The 14,734-nt window shown below is 43.1% G+C and overlaps 1 protein-coding gene and 1 long non-coding RNA gene across 22 annotated transcripts in view; one reads left to right on the forward strand and one right to left on the reverse strand.

Moving 5' to 3' along the window:
* Window positions 1-14,734, forward strand: part of Grip1 (glutamate receptor interacting protein 1) — a 657,377-nt gene that overhangs the window by 397,953 nt on the left and 244,690 nt on the right. Inside the window, exons 1-2 of one of the 19 annotated variants that reach the window (XR_005486730.2) lie at window positions 6,766-11,703; window positions 12,366-12,664. Coding sequence is in view for 3 of the 4 variants with exons in the window: in XM_039079958.2 (XP_038935886.1) it covers window positions 12,478-12,664 (187 nt within the window). In the remaining variant the exon portion in view is untranslated. 19 annotated transcript variants of the gene reach the window in all.
* Window positions 6,175-13,066, reverse strand: LOC134479877 (uncharacterized). Of its 3 annotated transcripts, none has more exons than XR_010053718.1 (3): window positions 12,816-13,066; window positions 11,767-12,040; window positions 6,175-6,379 (listed from the first exon to the last, which is right to left on the reverse strand). It is a non-coding gene; the product is annotated as an uncharacterized LOC134479877 (long non-coding RNA). The 3 variants fall into 3 exon arrangements; XR_010053717.1 differs by having other exon boundaries at window positions 12,565-13,066; XR_010053716.1 differs by lacking the exon at window positions 12,816-13,066 and having other exon boundaries at window positions 11,767-12,135.

The following is a 14,734-nucleotide window of genomic DNA, read 5'->3' on the forward strand; positions in this document are numbered from 1 at the left end:
AGATAGGACTTCATTTTCTTTTCCACCAGAAAGGTTTACAGAATTGCAAGACAACAGTTCACCAGGAGTTAACAGTTACTGAGGCTTTTGTGGGTATGTGATACAAAACAAAATGTTTCAAAGAGTATTTTTTTTTAAACATCCCTGCTGCAAAAAACATACTAGGAGCAAGGTCCAGATGGAGAACTTGGGGGGTGGGGGGAGTGCTGTTCTGTTACATTGTGGTGTATTTGTTCTTGATGTTAAATTAAAGTCTGTATGGGAATTGGTGCATGAGTTCTCTTTATGTAGCTTTTTTTTTTTTTTTTTTTTTTTTTTTTTTTTTTTTTTTTTTTTTTTTTTTTTTTTTTTTTTGCGGAGCTGGGGACCGAATCCAGGGCCTTGTGCTTGCTAGGCAAGCGCTCTACCACTGAGCCAAATCCCCAACCCTTTTATGTAGTTTCTAAGATGAAGCAACCTCAGGATGTGTCACAGTGCGCCTGCCACATTCAGGTGCAGATGTAGCTGTCCGGCACTCCATTCTTTTTAAATACAAGACGATGGCTTCATTTATTGGATTTCACATAGTTACTGAGCTCCTGCTTCTGTGGGTGAAATTGAACTCTGAACTGAGGCGGTCTATACGGAGACAGACAGATCAGACACCGCCCCTGCATCTGCGTGAGCTCATTTCAAATGGACAAAGAAGGCGAACGATGTTAAGGGACACACACTCTCTCAAGGGTTCACAAAAGCATGAAAGGGATCGTGGGGTTTCAGAGTGAAGCAAAAACTGGATTGAGTTGGAGTAGTCAGGGACCGGCTCTGATGCGATCATAATTGATTCCCCTGCGTAGCTAGGGGAAGCGTGTTCTGTGCACAGAGCATGCGCAAAAGCATGTAAACAGGCATGGCATGGCAAGAACAGCTGGGTTTGATGCTGTGAGAGCAGTGTGTGCAAGGCTGGGGGCGGGGGACAGCGGCATGAGCAAGGCTTGGGGGCCAGGAGCTCTTCCTCTCTGGGAGAGTTGAAGTTGATTTTTTTTTTTTTCTGTATACAGATGCAGACATCTCTGAAACATTCCTAAAAGGTGGAAACCTAAAACTGCAAATTAATCTGTTCTTCTTTTCTTATGCGATATTCATTCGCACAGCTAGGATACACAGTTCCTAGCTGTAGAGAGCCCTTACCCCAGGCCTGTTAGCAGGAACAGTGGTTTTGAGCATCTCCTGCATGGTTTCCATTGATCTCAATGATTTCTTTGTACTTTGCATTAGCATGTAATTGGATAAACATTATATATATATATAGTTTACTAACCACTGAAACAACTGTGTACAATCGTGGTAAGCTCAAGAAAATTTCCTTTCAGCAGGCTTATCAGGAAGGAGATTCCTCCATAGAGAGAGTGTGTAAACTGTTTATTGTAATTTAAGGTATGTCTTGTGTTTCTGGAGTTAGAAACATTCACATTACATTCCTATGGGATTTTAGACCTCTCAGAGTAGAGTCTGCAGCTTCTCTCTTACTGCCATAACGACACAGGTATGCTGCCTTAAATACTTAAATACTCATTCTCAAGAGACCCTGGCACATGCTGGATACTGAGGAAAATCTGTAAAATGTGAGACAGAAGCCCTATGTAGGACAAAATGTGTTATCTGAACTCACACAAACATGGGGCATACAATCGTATTCTCAATGACAGTCATTTCTTCACTTTTACGTCTAGTAAACATGTTCAAGCATCATTTTCCTTAACAAAGACAACCCACTAGCACAGAAAATCAAGGAGGGTCTGTTTCATTTGAGCAGAATATTGGGACAAAGATTAGCTGGTAGTCATCGTTTGGGATACAAGGACTTCTGTCTTAATTAGGGTTTTACCGCTGAGAACAGACACTATGACCAGGCAAGTCTTATAAAGGACAACATTTAATTGGGGCTGGCTTACAGTTTCAGGGCTTCAGTCCATTATCATCAAGGCAGGAACATGGCAGCATCCAGGCAGGCATGGTGCAGGAGGAGCTGAGAGCTCTACATCTTCATCTGAAGGCTGCTAGCAGAAGATTGGCTTCCAGGCAGCTAGGGTGAGGGTCTTAAAGCCCACACCCACAGTGACACGCCTACTCCAACAGGGCCACACCTTCTAAGAGAGCTACTCCCTGACCTGAGCATATACAAACCATCAAATGGTCCTGCTATATTTTTTGGCGTGTCATTGTAATGGGCAGTGAGAGTCAAGAACCAAATCTTCAGGCTTCCCTCAAAAAGGTGGAAGGTGTTCAACCACACTCGGGTGTCTTCCTAAAGCCCAGGAGTGACTTTGCCTAAGGATCACAGCCCAGACTGAAGATACTTCTTGTCAACATCCTCCTTGGAGGAGACTTTCTGAGAAACAATCCTCGACTGAGAAAGAATCATTCAGAGGGCTGACTTGTATCATTAATCGGAACAGTTTAGCGAAGCAAATCTGCTCTCTGATTGATTCTCTATAGAAGAGCCACTGTTCAGGTTAGAAGGAGCGCTATCTATTCTTTTGTATCTAAATCAAAGGCGAACTACTGTCAACTTCCGGAGCATTGTGTGCGCAGATAATGCGTTCTGCCGCAGTTGGCTCTGGTCCTGTTGACTCATCTAACAGCAAATGCAGACTAGGAAGGTCTCCAGGTGTCTAGAGAAGGGCTTTTCATGGGGATGAAAACCGTATGAACTGAATGCCAAAAAAGCCAATGTTCGAATCTTGAAAGTCAGGCAAACACTGCATTTCCAAAAGTGTTGTCAACGGAGGTTTGCTTGCAAATAGAAATGCTCACAGGGGTCAGGCATCTATGGTTTATTTAATAAGTACATAGCTATGGTCTTTGCAGTCTAGAGAGTCTGCACCTAGGCATGAAAACTGCATATTAAACCCGTAAGTGGGCAGCCATCAAGTTTTCAGATCAATATCTTCTCTACAGTTTTTTGCATCACTCACTGAGCCTCCCGAGTCATTCTCCTTCCACCTTAGAGACTGACCATAAAGCTGTGTCAAACAGCTGTGCGGCAAGAGGTCATGGTAACAATTTATTGGTCATGGGGTCGGTGTTGCAGTGGGAAGAGAGGTGACAAGCTGCTAGTGTATGACCTCTCTGGAGGAAGCTACAGCTGTGTTCCCTCACGCTTTCCCAGGCTAAAATACAAGGCAGGCATTGCTAGGTACTTGGATTTCCAAATGAGACCCAGAAACCCTATATTGAATAAGAAGTATCCTAACTTTAAAAGAATAAACATCTATAGCTTAACAAAATCTGCTCAGAGTTCAAATGTTTCCTGCCGCTTCCAGTCTTCCACTCTTCGTGGTATGCTCAATAGAAGAAACGAGGTTTTAATTCAGCCAGCTTCTCCCTTTGTTTATGAGCTTTGAATCAATACCCACAATTCCAGACTCACTTCTGTCTGTGGGGTACAAGATGCATCCCTGGAGTTTACCAATTATAAGGAATGCATGTCTCTGAAGTTGGGTTTTGGTCCTGGAGAAGGCTGTGCATTTGAGAATGTAAAACTATTCTTCAAAATTTGTTAAAATGGAGCACTGGAGAGATGGCTCAGTAGTTAAGAACACTGACTGCCCTTCCAGGGGGCCGGAATTTCATTCCCAGCACCTGAGAGACAGCTCACAACCTTCTGTGACTTGGTTCTCAGGGAATCAGACACCTTCTGCTGGCCCCCTTATGTATCAGGCACACACACGATGTACAGATATACATATAGGCATATATATTATATATATAAATATTTTGAATTATTTCTAATCCAAAGTTTAAAATATAAATATGCAAAATGCATTGCATGATTTCAAAACAGTACCATACACTATGAATACCTCCTAATAAGTATAAAATGCCAAAACCTATTACATAATTAGTTGAAAATTCTGCTTAACCCCAGGTAGAAGAGGAAATGGGTGTAGAATTAGCGTTAATCTGGAGGTACAGCCGCAACACTGTTTTCCTCGAGAGAACTGTTATAACCATGATAGCACATGCACACATCTGGAGGATGTACCATGCATGCTTCTGATGTCCCAGCCATGAATACTTAGGTGGCCCATGTTTTCTCCATGTTCCTGTTCACAAGGTTTAAACTAGTTAACACAAAACAGAGTGCGATTTTCGCTGCTCCTACAGACCAGTCCCTGCACTGCCATTTGTCCAGTGTGTATACGAGAAGAGATTCTCCAGTTGGCTCTTCCTGCTGCTGTGTGCACTCAGGAGCCTCAGGATCTCTCTGGTGCTGAGCTCAGAGGTTTCACTGCCCAGTCTGTCCAATGCCATACGCTTCACCTCAGAATTTTGTTTGTAAAGATGTTTGTCCTGTGCTTAAGTGTGGCTGTGTCCCCATGATTACCCTACAGTCTTGTTCTGTGCTTAGCATGACAGCTGGAGTGCAGTGTGTTCCCAAGCCACAGCCTTCACAAGCAGAGTTAATTCCATCAGCTTGGGCAGGAGATTCTCCTGGATAGGTTTTATGGCAGATCCCACACGTTCCTACAGTGAGTACTTTCTTCCTAAATGAGTGGACACGGATGGTCATTTTAACTCTGTAACTTCTTACAGTGACAAATATAGGTATCGTGAGAACCTGAAGGAAGTTTTAGGATGAAACGTTTATTGCACTAAGTCATTCTGAGTGGAGGAATTGCTAATCAGATACTTTAGATGGCTTGTGGTTTACATTTCCCAAATTAGTGCTCGATTATCTATATCTATATCTATATCTATATCTATATCTATATCTATATCTATATCATGTTTTCATGATGGGGGCATATAACATCTCAGTATTCTACAATTGAGTGATTGAGCTTTGCAGGCACCTAGAGTTCATAACAAGCCTAGTTTTGTTTTTGTTTTTTTCCAAAATATGGGTGTGTATAAGTTTCTAATGAAGCAGGATTATATTGGTTGAATACTAATAATTGTGGAAATTTTTTTTAATTTAGAATTTGGTGAAAATTATATGTAGAATGGAGAATCTAATGTCCTGCAATCAGGAAGAAATCCAGGCATCACTAGGAATGGCAAAGCTATCGCACACTGATGAACCGTGATCTTTAAGTTCAACCTGGCCAGAAATACAAGAGTTCATAGTAGAATAACCAGTGCCTTCTGTCATCTGTCACGTAAGGCGGGTGACATTCCTCCTTTCTGGCTCAGACTAGAGAAGACCTGTAGCCTGTTGCAAATTCTCCTCTAGGCCTTTCCATCACGTGCATCACAGAGCCCCTATGAAAGCCTCAGATAGGAGCTTTGGGGGCTGGAGGACTATTCTCTCAGATGTTGAAAAGGAAATGCTGAAACTGAGTTTTCAAATTAGCATTGGTCTCCAAGAAAGAAGGGGGCATGAAGTAACCCCATGGGCAGGTGCCCTGGCTACTTGAAGCTCCCACACCCCTTATTGACTTGTTCTTGGCTCTGTTCGCTAACAGCCCGGCATGTATACCCAATGCTTACTGTTACTTTGCACACATTTTCCTGTCCCTTGGTGCACTGGAGTCTCCCTGGAAGCCAAGCACTGGCTGTGTAGCTCTGTGCTTGCCTCCAGAGTTTTTATTGTGGGACTTAGCATAAAGAAGGAACTGAATTCATATCAAGTGACTCTTCTAAAGAAAACCTATCCACCTTTCCCAGGAGATGGACACTGCCCATTGATGATCCTAAACACATTAAGCCAGGCCTAGTGGCACATGCCTGCAATCCCAGCTCTGTAGAAACAAAGACAGAAGGTTCACAAGTTCAAGGCCAGCCCAGGCTACATCATACTCTGTCACTGAGAGCTAGCAAAGAAGTACTTATCCTACACACATAAACCCTGGGTTCAGTTTTCAGCACCGTAAAGAATGTAGACATGTTATAGAGGATGTTTATTGTTTCCTTGTATTTAAACTTTTCTCACAATAATTTCCAGATACTGCCACCTTCGTTAAGAAAACTCTTACAGTATAGCGTATCTTACAGTAGGAAATGGGCTCGGGGAAAGCTATGTGTTCCTTTCTGACTCTAATCGTTTTCCTTAATAAGGAAGTAGATTCAGAAATGGCTGGTGTCATGCAGTTTAGAAATAATGGCTACAAACTCCCCCGCTCCTTCCCTACGCTGTGTCCATAGAGAATTCCACCAAGCAAACGGACTTTTTCTCCTCATTACCCAGTATTTTAAAATTCCATTTAATGTATGCTGCCACCGTGCCAACGAGTGGCTCCAATGCACACGCAGAATCCTCACGTGCTGCTTGCCGTTTTCCCCCAATTAGTCACAGTGTATTAAAGTGAATGGAATCGTTCAACGTCTTCAGGCAGCTATTTTTGCTGAAGTGCTTGTATCCACATCAGAAGAATGGCGACCGTGAGCACTCCGACTTGGAAATAAAGAGAAATTGAGAATGTTAAGGGAAAAGTGAAATGACACAGGGAGAGGCGCGATCCCTGGAGGAGAACACAATAACTCTTGAAGCTTAAGACGTACAAAATAATTTAAATTTTGCTGATGCTTCCTCTGCAGCCTCAGGCTTTCCTGGTTTCTAAAGAAAGTTCTGGGATGTGAAATGAACCAAGTATTGATCCTGCTTTACAGTAATCCTTTCATCTCTGGGATGTGAATTTAAGGAGATTAGTGCATACAATGAGTAAAATTCTAGATGCCTCTCTCTCTCCCTCCCTCCCTCCCTCTCTCTCTCTCTCTCTCTCTCTCTCTCTCTCTCTCTCTCTCTCTCTCTCTGCCTGTGTGTGTGTGTGTGTGTGTGTGTGTGTGTGCCCGTCCCTGTTCCCGTCCCTCCCCTCCCTGTCTCACTCTCGTGTTTAATATTTCCCAAGATGAAGATCCTACCTTTTCACTTGGCAGGATAGAATCCCCTAGAACAGATAAAGTACACGTGTTCTGGGTGTGGGGGTAGGGGAATTAACACATAATTGTGAGTGGCTGGGCACTTTCCCCTACATATTAGGCATTTTATACATATGAGCCCCTTTAGTCCTTTTGACACTTCTGTGAGTTGGGTATTATTAGCAAGGCTGCTTTAAAGATGAGGGAGGTCAGGGGCAGGAAGGTCAGTACCTTTTCCAGGGTCATGCTGTCAGATCTAAACCCAGTCAGTCGGGTACAAGGACCAGGCTCCTAACTTGTGATAAATATTGCAAACAGATTCGCTGAATATATGAGCAGCATTCTGAAGGGAGAATTCAATTCTCAAGTGTACAGGTTGCCAACTAGGTCGACAACAGAGTGTAGTACAACACGGGAATATACTGATCTGAAATATGACAGGCCCCAAACTGCAACCTACCGGCTAGCTACCGTGTTTGTCCCACCCCACACCATGCACAGCCCTTCCCATGAATCATGGAAAAATCTCAAAGGAATATCTTTGATCTATAATGTCATATGGGTTTCAAACGTTTTCTATTCCTTTAATTTTTAGAAAAAAATTTGTTATTATTGTATGTTTATGGATGAGTGTGAGCATGAGTGACAAGGGTGGGGGAGGGGATAACTTTGCAGCCAGTGTGGGTTCTAGGGATCAAACTCACATTGCTAAACTTGTGTTGCAAGTACCCACTCATACCTTCTGAGCTTCTTACTGGCCCTCTTCCTATTTATAAAATTTTATTTACTTGTTTATTTATTTATTATTTACTTACTTATTTTAGAGGGCCCTGTGTATCCAAACCTAGCCTCAGACTCTCAAACGTTCTGTACAGAATGCTTCTGCCTCTAGAGTGCTGGATTCCAAGCATGTATCGCCGTGCCAAGCGCTGTTCTGCACTCCTAATGATTACTATTAGCTAATCATTATGATCGATGTAAGCAATCTTTCAAAGAATATATTTCCTGTCACAATATCTGCCCACAGAGATAATGTGTGAAGTACATCCATTCGGCCATCTCTACTGGGAATACTTAAGTTGCTTCTCCTTGACAATATTCTACTAAAATTCAAACTCCATCTGGGCATGGTGTCACATGCCTTCAATCCTAGCGCCTGGGAGGCAGAGGCAGGTGGGTCTCTGTAAGTTATAGGCCAGCCTGGTCTACAGAGCAACGCAGGACAATCAGGGCTACACAGAGAAACCCTGTCTTAACCCCTGTTCCTCCCCCGCCACCTAAAAAATTCAAACTCCGCAGCACATGTTTGTAGTTTAGTTTCTGAAAGTTCATAACTTCCTACAGTTTGATCGGGTCTAGATAACATCTCCTTAGTAATAAGCTTTATTTGATGAACAGCTTCCTTGGACAACCCTACAGGATGAGCATGTCACTGTGGCATTTCTTGTTCCTCTGAGGCATGCTACAACATCACCATTTGCAACAGTATGGATAGGATATCTTCCAATGACTGATATTGAGGCTTGGACCCCAGCTCCTGCTGCTATTGGACTGGATGGGACCTTTAAAGATGCAGCCTATAAAAAGAAGTCATTAGGGCATCTCTGCAAAGGGGACACTAAGCCCTTTGTTCTCTCTCTTGCTTCCTGGCATCAATGAGCAGAACTACTTGGCTCAGTTCAACATCCCCCATCATGGCTTCCTACTTCAACCCAGAACCTGAAAAACCCATGGGCTGAAATGTGCAACCTGCGAGATAAAGAACACCTTCCCCTTTCTCAGTGGACTATCATAGATAGCGGTTAATAGTACCTGAAATCTGGCTAACACTGCTAAAGACAGACTTTGGCCCGTACCAAATCCCACTGGCCAGACGCATCAAGGGGCTCTTCAAGAGGGTCATTCTATCAATGGTTTAAAGTGAACTGCTTGTTGCTGACAGCTGTACAGGTTGGGTAGATACCCCAACTGAGGCCTGGAGTCTCCCACCAGGGCATTAAAGAATGGAAACTAGGATACTTGCTTCATCAAAGAATGACAGGCAGAGACGACATGCTGAGGCATGGTGAAAAAAAAAAAGTCGGCTCTGTTCCTCATTGGATATATTCTCCCAGATCTCATCGAACCTTTCTGTGGCCCTCTTCTCATTTTCCATTAGATAGATGGAATCTAAAAATCATCACTGTTTCTGTACCCTTGCTATCATCTTCTCTCCTCAGGCGATGACTCACGGAAATCTCATATGTCTCTGCAGAGTTGCATGTGCAGTTTTGCTCTTTAATGCCTCATGGTCCTTCTTCCTGACATCACTATTTCCTCCATTTCTGTGTGCCTGAAACTTTTCTGTCAAAATCTCGTTTAAATGCCTGGAGTGAAACTTTCCCCAGGTCCTACCCCAGTGATAATGTCTCCTTGTGTTCTGGACTCTCTCTTGACCATTGGCCACATCCTATCTGGGTTGCATCATTTTTGTGTTGCTTTGATCTTTCCTACTGTGCTCCAGGCTCCTGGTGGGGAAAAGGATGTCTGGTGTATCTGGTTTTCCTTTATGGTGCTTAACATAGTTTCTCAACAGTTCTGTGCTCAGGTGAATTGAATCAGAGAGGGAGACTGAACTGGGTTTACATCTCTGGAATTTCTCTCTATACAGGTTTGATACACTCTACTGTCTGAGTCTGGCATACCCTAATATAAGAGGGACAGAGAGCCAGGGCTAATGGCTTTCTTTCCCCTCCTATTGGCAAACTCTGTATTTCTCATGAATCAGGTTGTCTCCTAGTAGATGGTACACCCTGAGGAGTTCATAGATTGAATGCATCTTTAAGAACAATATCAAAGAGAATCAAGCAGACCAACTTCAAACAGGAAATTGCAAGGGGAAATATCCAAAGGCCCCACAGTTTGATTTACACTTAGGGGATGTATTGATTTTTTCATGGTTATTAAATATGATCCTCTTCTTTTACAAACCAGAAGGCTGCATGTTCTCTTTGCTCAGCCCTCTGTCAGCCTACATAGTGGAAAACAATTTGCATTTGCTGTGAGTATAATACAATAAAAACCCCACAAAATTCACTTACATTTATAGATGGTGTTCAATTTTCATAACTGCTATTGTGCCTTCCATGTTGATTTCCTAGATTGTTCTATAAATCTTTAATTATCAAGTTTCCTTTTTAAAAAGTGCTGCTAGGCAGCTGCTGAAGCCTATTGTAAACCTGTGAACTGTAGACACATACTGTATGGCCTGCTGCCAAAGACTTGCTATACACGGACCAGGAAGATATCCCAAGTACGGTCGAGGGTCTCTCGGATTCTCATCAACTTCCGGTTAGGTGTGCTCAGCCGTCTCTGATGGAATCCTTGGCTCCATGGCATTACTACATTCGGTTCTTTTGTCCCTCCTCAGGAGCTACTAAGGAGCCCAAAGGATCCAATTCCTCAGAATGCTGCCACTGCTGCAGTAGTTACCCTGGGGTGCTTTGTCAGGAAAATGGAACATTCTAGCAGAATTCAACTCAGCAAACATTTATTGAGGAACCGCCACGAGCTGGACACTCAAAACTCACCCATCCCTTGATGAGTTTGAGCGTAAAGAGGGGAGGGGGTCATGTAGCCTGCAATCCTGTAGGTTGACTCACGGCAGATACTCAGAATGACTCAGAATAAGAAAGACAAGGAAAGGGGTCACGTAGCACTTCCTGCAAACCATGTCTTAGCAGGGATGATATTGAAGGTATCTGCCAAGCTGAAGAGCACTGGACAAAACTGACATTGCCTTAAGTCTGGGACAGCTCCTCCAGAGCTGGACGGTGCCTAGATCATGAGCAGGTCTGAGGTCTTTTAGGAGAGGCAAGCCTTGACGCGGGCAACAAAATGGCCTTGTTGGAGGAGTGGGGAGGAGGTGAAGGGGAGCTGTTACCAGCACCTTAGAAAGGATTTTCAGGATTGTTCTCTTAGTAGAGCCTTCTTCCATCAAAGCAGTCAGGATCAAACACATCGTCTTCTGAACTGAGGATCATTCATCATTAAGCAGAACTTAATAAAGGAGTCGCACAACAGAGGGAACAGAGGCACAGAGCTGCAGAAGATTGACTCCAGTTTAACCCGAGCTCCCTCCATCCAAACTGCAACCTACAGGCTAGCACCCACGGTCTCTCTCGGGTGGATGAGATGTTAGGTCTTTAACATGAAATGAGTTGGATGTGTAACTTGCCTAGTATTTGTAGGGGCCTGAGTTTGACCCCAATACACACACACACACACACACACACACACACACACACACACACACACACCCCAGAGCTTGTTTTTATCACCTTGTTTCCAAATACATGAAGTTGGTTTAATGCCTGATAAAGATCTTACTGTTTCTTCCTACTTAGCTTATTGTCCCAACCTTTCTTTAACCCCCCTCCAAAGATAAATTTGCTTTGCAATTTAGGATTTAGAGGCTCAGGGACCATAGGTATAAAGTCCATCCCATGTCTGCTCAGGTACATGTGTGTAGGAAAGTAAATCAAAGATTTCCTGATTCTCAAAGACTTCTATATAGCTCTATTAAGTAAACTAAAAGTATTCTAGAGAGGCGAATTGCAGGTATATTATGATGTCATAAAACGCAACATTCTGAAAACATAGCACACCCACTTGAATCTCAAAAGACTTAAAACAGTGAGTATTTGCTTTTTAGCACTTAGATATATATCATTAGCCAATGAGCGGCCTACTCCTTTCTCCCCCATCAGTGAACACTAAGCATTTTAAGCAAACTAGAGACCCATGAAGTTAGGCAGCCAACTTTAGCTAGTGTGCCCAGCATGTAGGCTGCAACAAACCTTTTGAAGCCACAAGTCATGGGTAAGCATACAAGTGCCCATGTCCTAGCGTTGTAACATTCAGCCTTGGCCATTGCTTACTTACCCTGTTGCTATGGATATGTCCCTCTCCATGTCCCTTGATTTGTCTCACTTGTGGACAGGATGTGTGAAGAGGAACTGACCAAGGTGGTGAAATAGACCCTCCATAGCTGCTCAGCTCTTCCACCTGTCAGAGGGCCCACACTTCTCCCTCCGAGCTTCTTCGGTGTTCACTTCCCAATGCCTGGCCTTTGCCATCTCTCTTGTCCCAGGGATCTTGTTCTTATTCATTGCCTGTCTTAGATATTATTTTCCCTCTCCCACCAATGGAGTGAGAGCTGGTACAGGGAGAGAGAAAAAGGAGATAAAATTCAGGAGTCTTACTTGAACACAGCAAGTAAAAACATCTCAAGACTCTGAAACTACGGAACCAACCCTGTTAAACCAAAAACAAACCTTTGTGACTTAGTTATGGAATTATTGAACTCCACAATGGTTTTCTAAATTCAACTCCTGAAACTATTCCTCAGTAAACAGAACAGCTAAAGAGGGATAGATAGGAATTTCACTCATAGAAGCTAAGTGTTCGGGAGGAGAGACACTGTGAGTATGGTCACCTGTTCCCATTTAACTGAAATCTTGTGTGCCTGTCTTTGTCTTTAGAGTTCTCTGAAAGACGAATGGTCACTGCTGCTTATTTTAAGAAGGCTGTGTCAGAGTCTGTTGAAAAGCATCTGTCCCCCCCTCCTGCACCTTGGTCTCCAGTGGCTTTGGTATGAGCAGCATCTACTTTAATGCCGATGGCTCCATCCTGTTTAAAGAAAAGCCGTATTTCTCTGCCTCTGAAGCCTTAGATGCTTACCTTGATGATTTTCACTCAAGCCGTGAGCCTCCTGACCTTAATGACACAAAGGGTAATGTGGATCAGAGCCCTCATGAATTACTGGCTAAGCCAAACAGTGGTAAGCTTTCATTATTCTCAGAGTTGAGTCTTAAGTTCCTATAGAACGCAGATGCTTCTTGTCAACATACTCTCTAACAAGATGTCTCCTCCCCTGCTTGCAATTTGCCAGGCTTTTTGTGAGATTGTCAGAACATCTTATGGTTTCAAACCTTTTCCAGCTTCGAGGACTTTTGATTGGAGAGTTGATACAGAAATGAGTCAGTTCTTTTATTGCGTGAACTTTCCCTGGGGAAGTAAGCACCCGCCTCACTGCAGACAGTGACCCACTGACAGGCGAAAAGACATGATCCCACTCAAGTGTAGCTGGTGAACATTCAATTCAAAGACGGCAACCTACAGGAGCCTGGGTCTGAGATCGGTGGCAGGAGCATAGGCAGCTTATGTGATTTGTCCTTAGGAATGGGTGTGGCCTAACAAACTCCTCCCCCCTCCAGTGTTAACTTCCTATGAATCTTGGGATGGGGCGTAGCCTTTTGAGCGCCCCATTCCTCTGGGACAGAAAGTTAACGGACTCAATCTCTGCTTTGGGTAATTGTAGCTGCTGATGGTTCAAAAGGGCAAGGGCTGTGTTGTGCTAGAAAGATGCTCTACAGCAGTATTAATTGCAGATAGGCAAAGCTCCGCCTCTGGAGCCTAAAGCCTTGGGCCCTAAGCATGGAATGTTAGTCATGTAACATGAGACTAATTCAAAGTATAATTAATATTTCCCTTGATTATGGTGGAAAGGAAATGAGTGGTGAAACACTATAAACTGTTGAAAGTATAAGTTCCTTGATATTTATTTCTGGGAGACACTGAAAAGAGGAAACGGGCGCCGGGGTCACGTGACCTCGAGGTCTGGTTTCCACTTTGCTGTTGACAGCTAGATACAAGAAGAGTCACTTTCGCTCCCTGACTTTTAATTATCTTGTCAATCAGATGAGGACATTGAACTTTATGAGCGTCATAATTCTGAAGCCGTATTTATGTAGACGGCAGAAAAATAACATCGGTCCACTTCAGTATATCAACACTTCTCATTTAAAAGTGTCATTTGACGAAGCTGACAAAATGCCATCCCGACACCGTAACCAAGTGTGCAATCTAAATTTGTGGTTGACTTTGAAGGCACTAGGGAAATAAAACTCTGGGGTTTTAACTCCTCTCATCTTTATGAGTAGAAATAAAAGCAGTGCTAATAATAAGGGCACTGTCTGTTCTTCCTCCTACCTGATGTTCTAAAGACCTTTACATCAGTGTACACAAAAGAACGTTACCTAAACAAGGTGGCCTTCCCTGTCACATCTTCTAGACCATTATGAAAAGGTTTGCCATTTGTTGCAAAGTTAGAATAGATCAAGCCATTTCTTGATGGGTTTCATGTGAAAACAGCAGAGCTGAACGGGGCTGCACTCCAGTGAGACTCGGTCCCGCCCAGCGGAGGACTGCATTTCTTTATGCTAACTTGTCTGATTGTAGTATTTGACACGGTCTGATGAAGGGGGAGAGATGATATGAGGATCAGTGGGAAACTGTGGTTAAGTATATTATGTACACAACTGAAGTGCAAAATACATTGTAATTTGTTCAGCAGTACTGCTGTCTACCTTACCAAGGATTTTTTTTTAAGTTTCTGGTAGAAAGAATTTCCTGCATCAGTGTTTCTCCTTAATGGGGAGAAGCGGCTGGGTAGCTGGCATGTGCTCCGGCTTCTTCCGGGCAGGTGCATCTTCTCTGGGCCTTCCTGAGCTATGAGCTACACAATCTTCATTGCCATGGAGCTTCATTAGGAAGAAAAAAAAATGCAATTCCTGCTTTCCTGAAAGAATGAAAGTATATTTATTACGAGAAAATTTCTCAGTGCGGAAATGAATATAATTCCAGCACTAGGGAGAATTACCATCAATAGTTCTTGGCAATTTTCTCCCTTTGCCATTCAAATATATAATAGAATCACCTTATTGCCATATTATTGCTTTCCCTACAAAGCTATTTTTGTGAGTATTCAGCTCATTAAGGTAGTTGTATTTTTTTTCAATCTCTCATAGGACATTCTGTGAGATTTGATTTATTTTTCTGCATATGGGTG

This window comes from Rattus norvegicus, chromosome 7 (genome assembly GCF_036323735.1).
Source record: "Rattus norvegicus strain BN/NHsdMcwi chromosome 7, GRCr8, whole genome shotgun sequence".
NCBI lineage: Eukaryota > Metazoa > Chordata > Mammalia > Rodentia > Muridae > Rattus > Rattus norvegicus.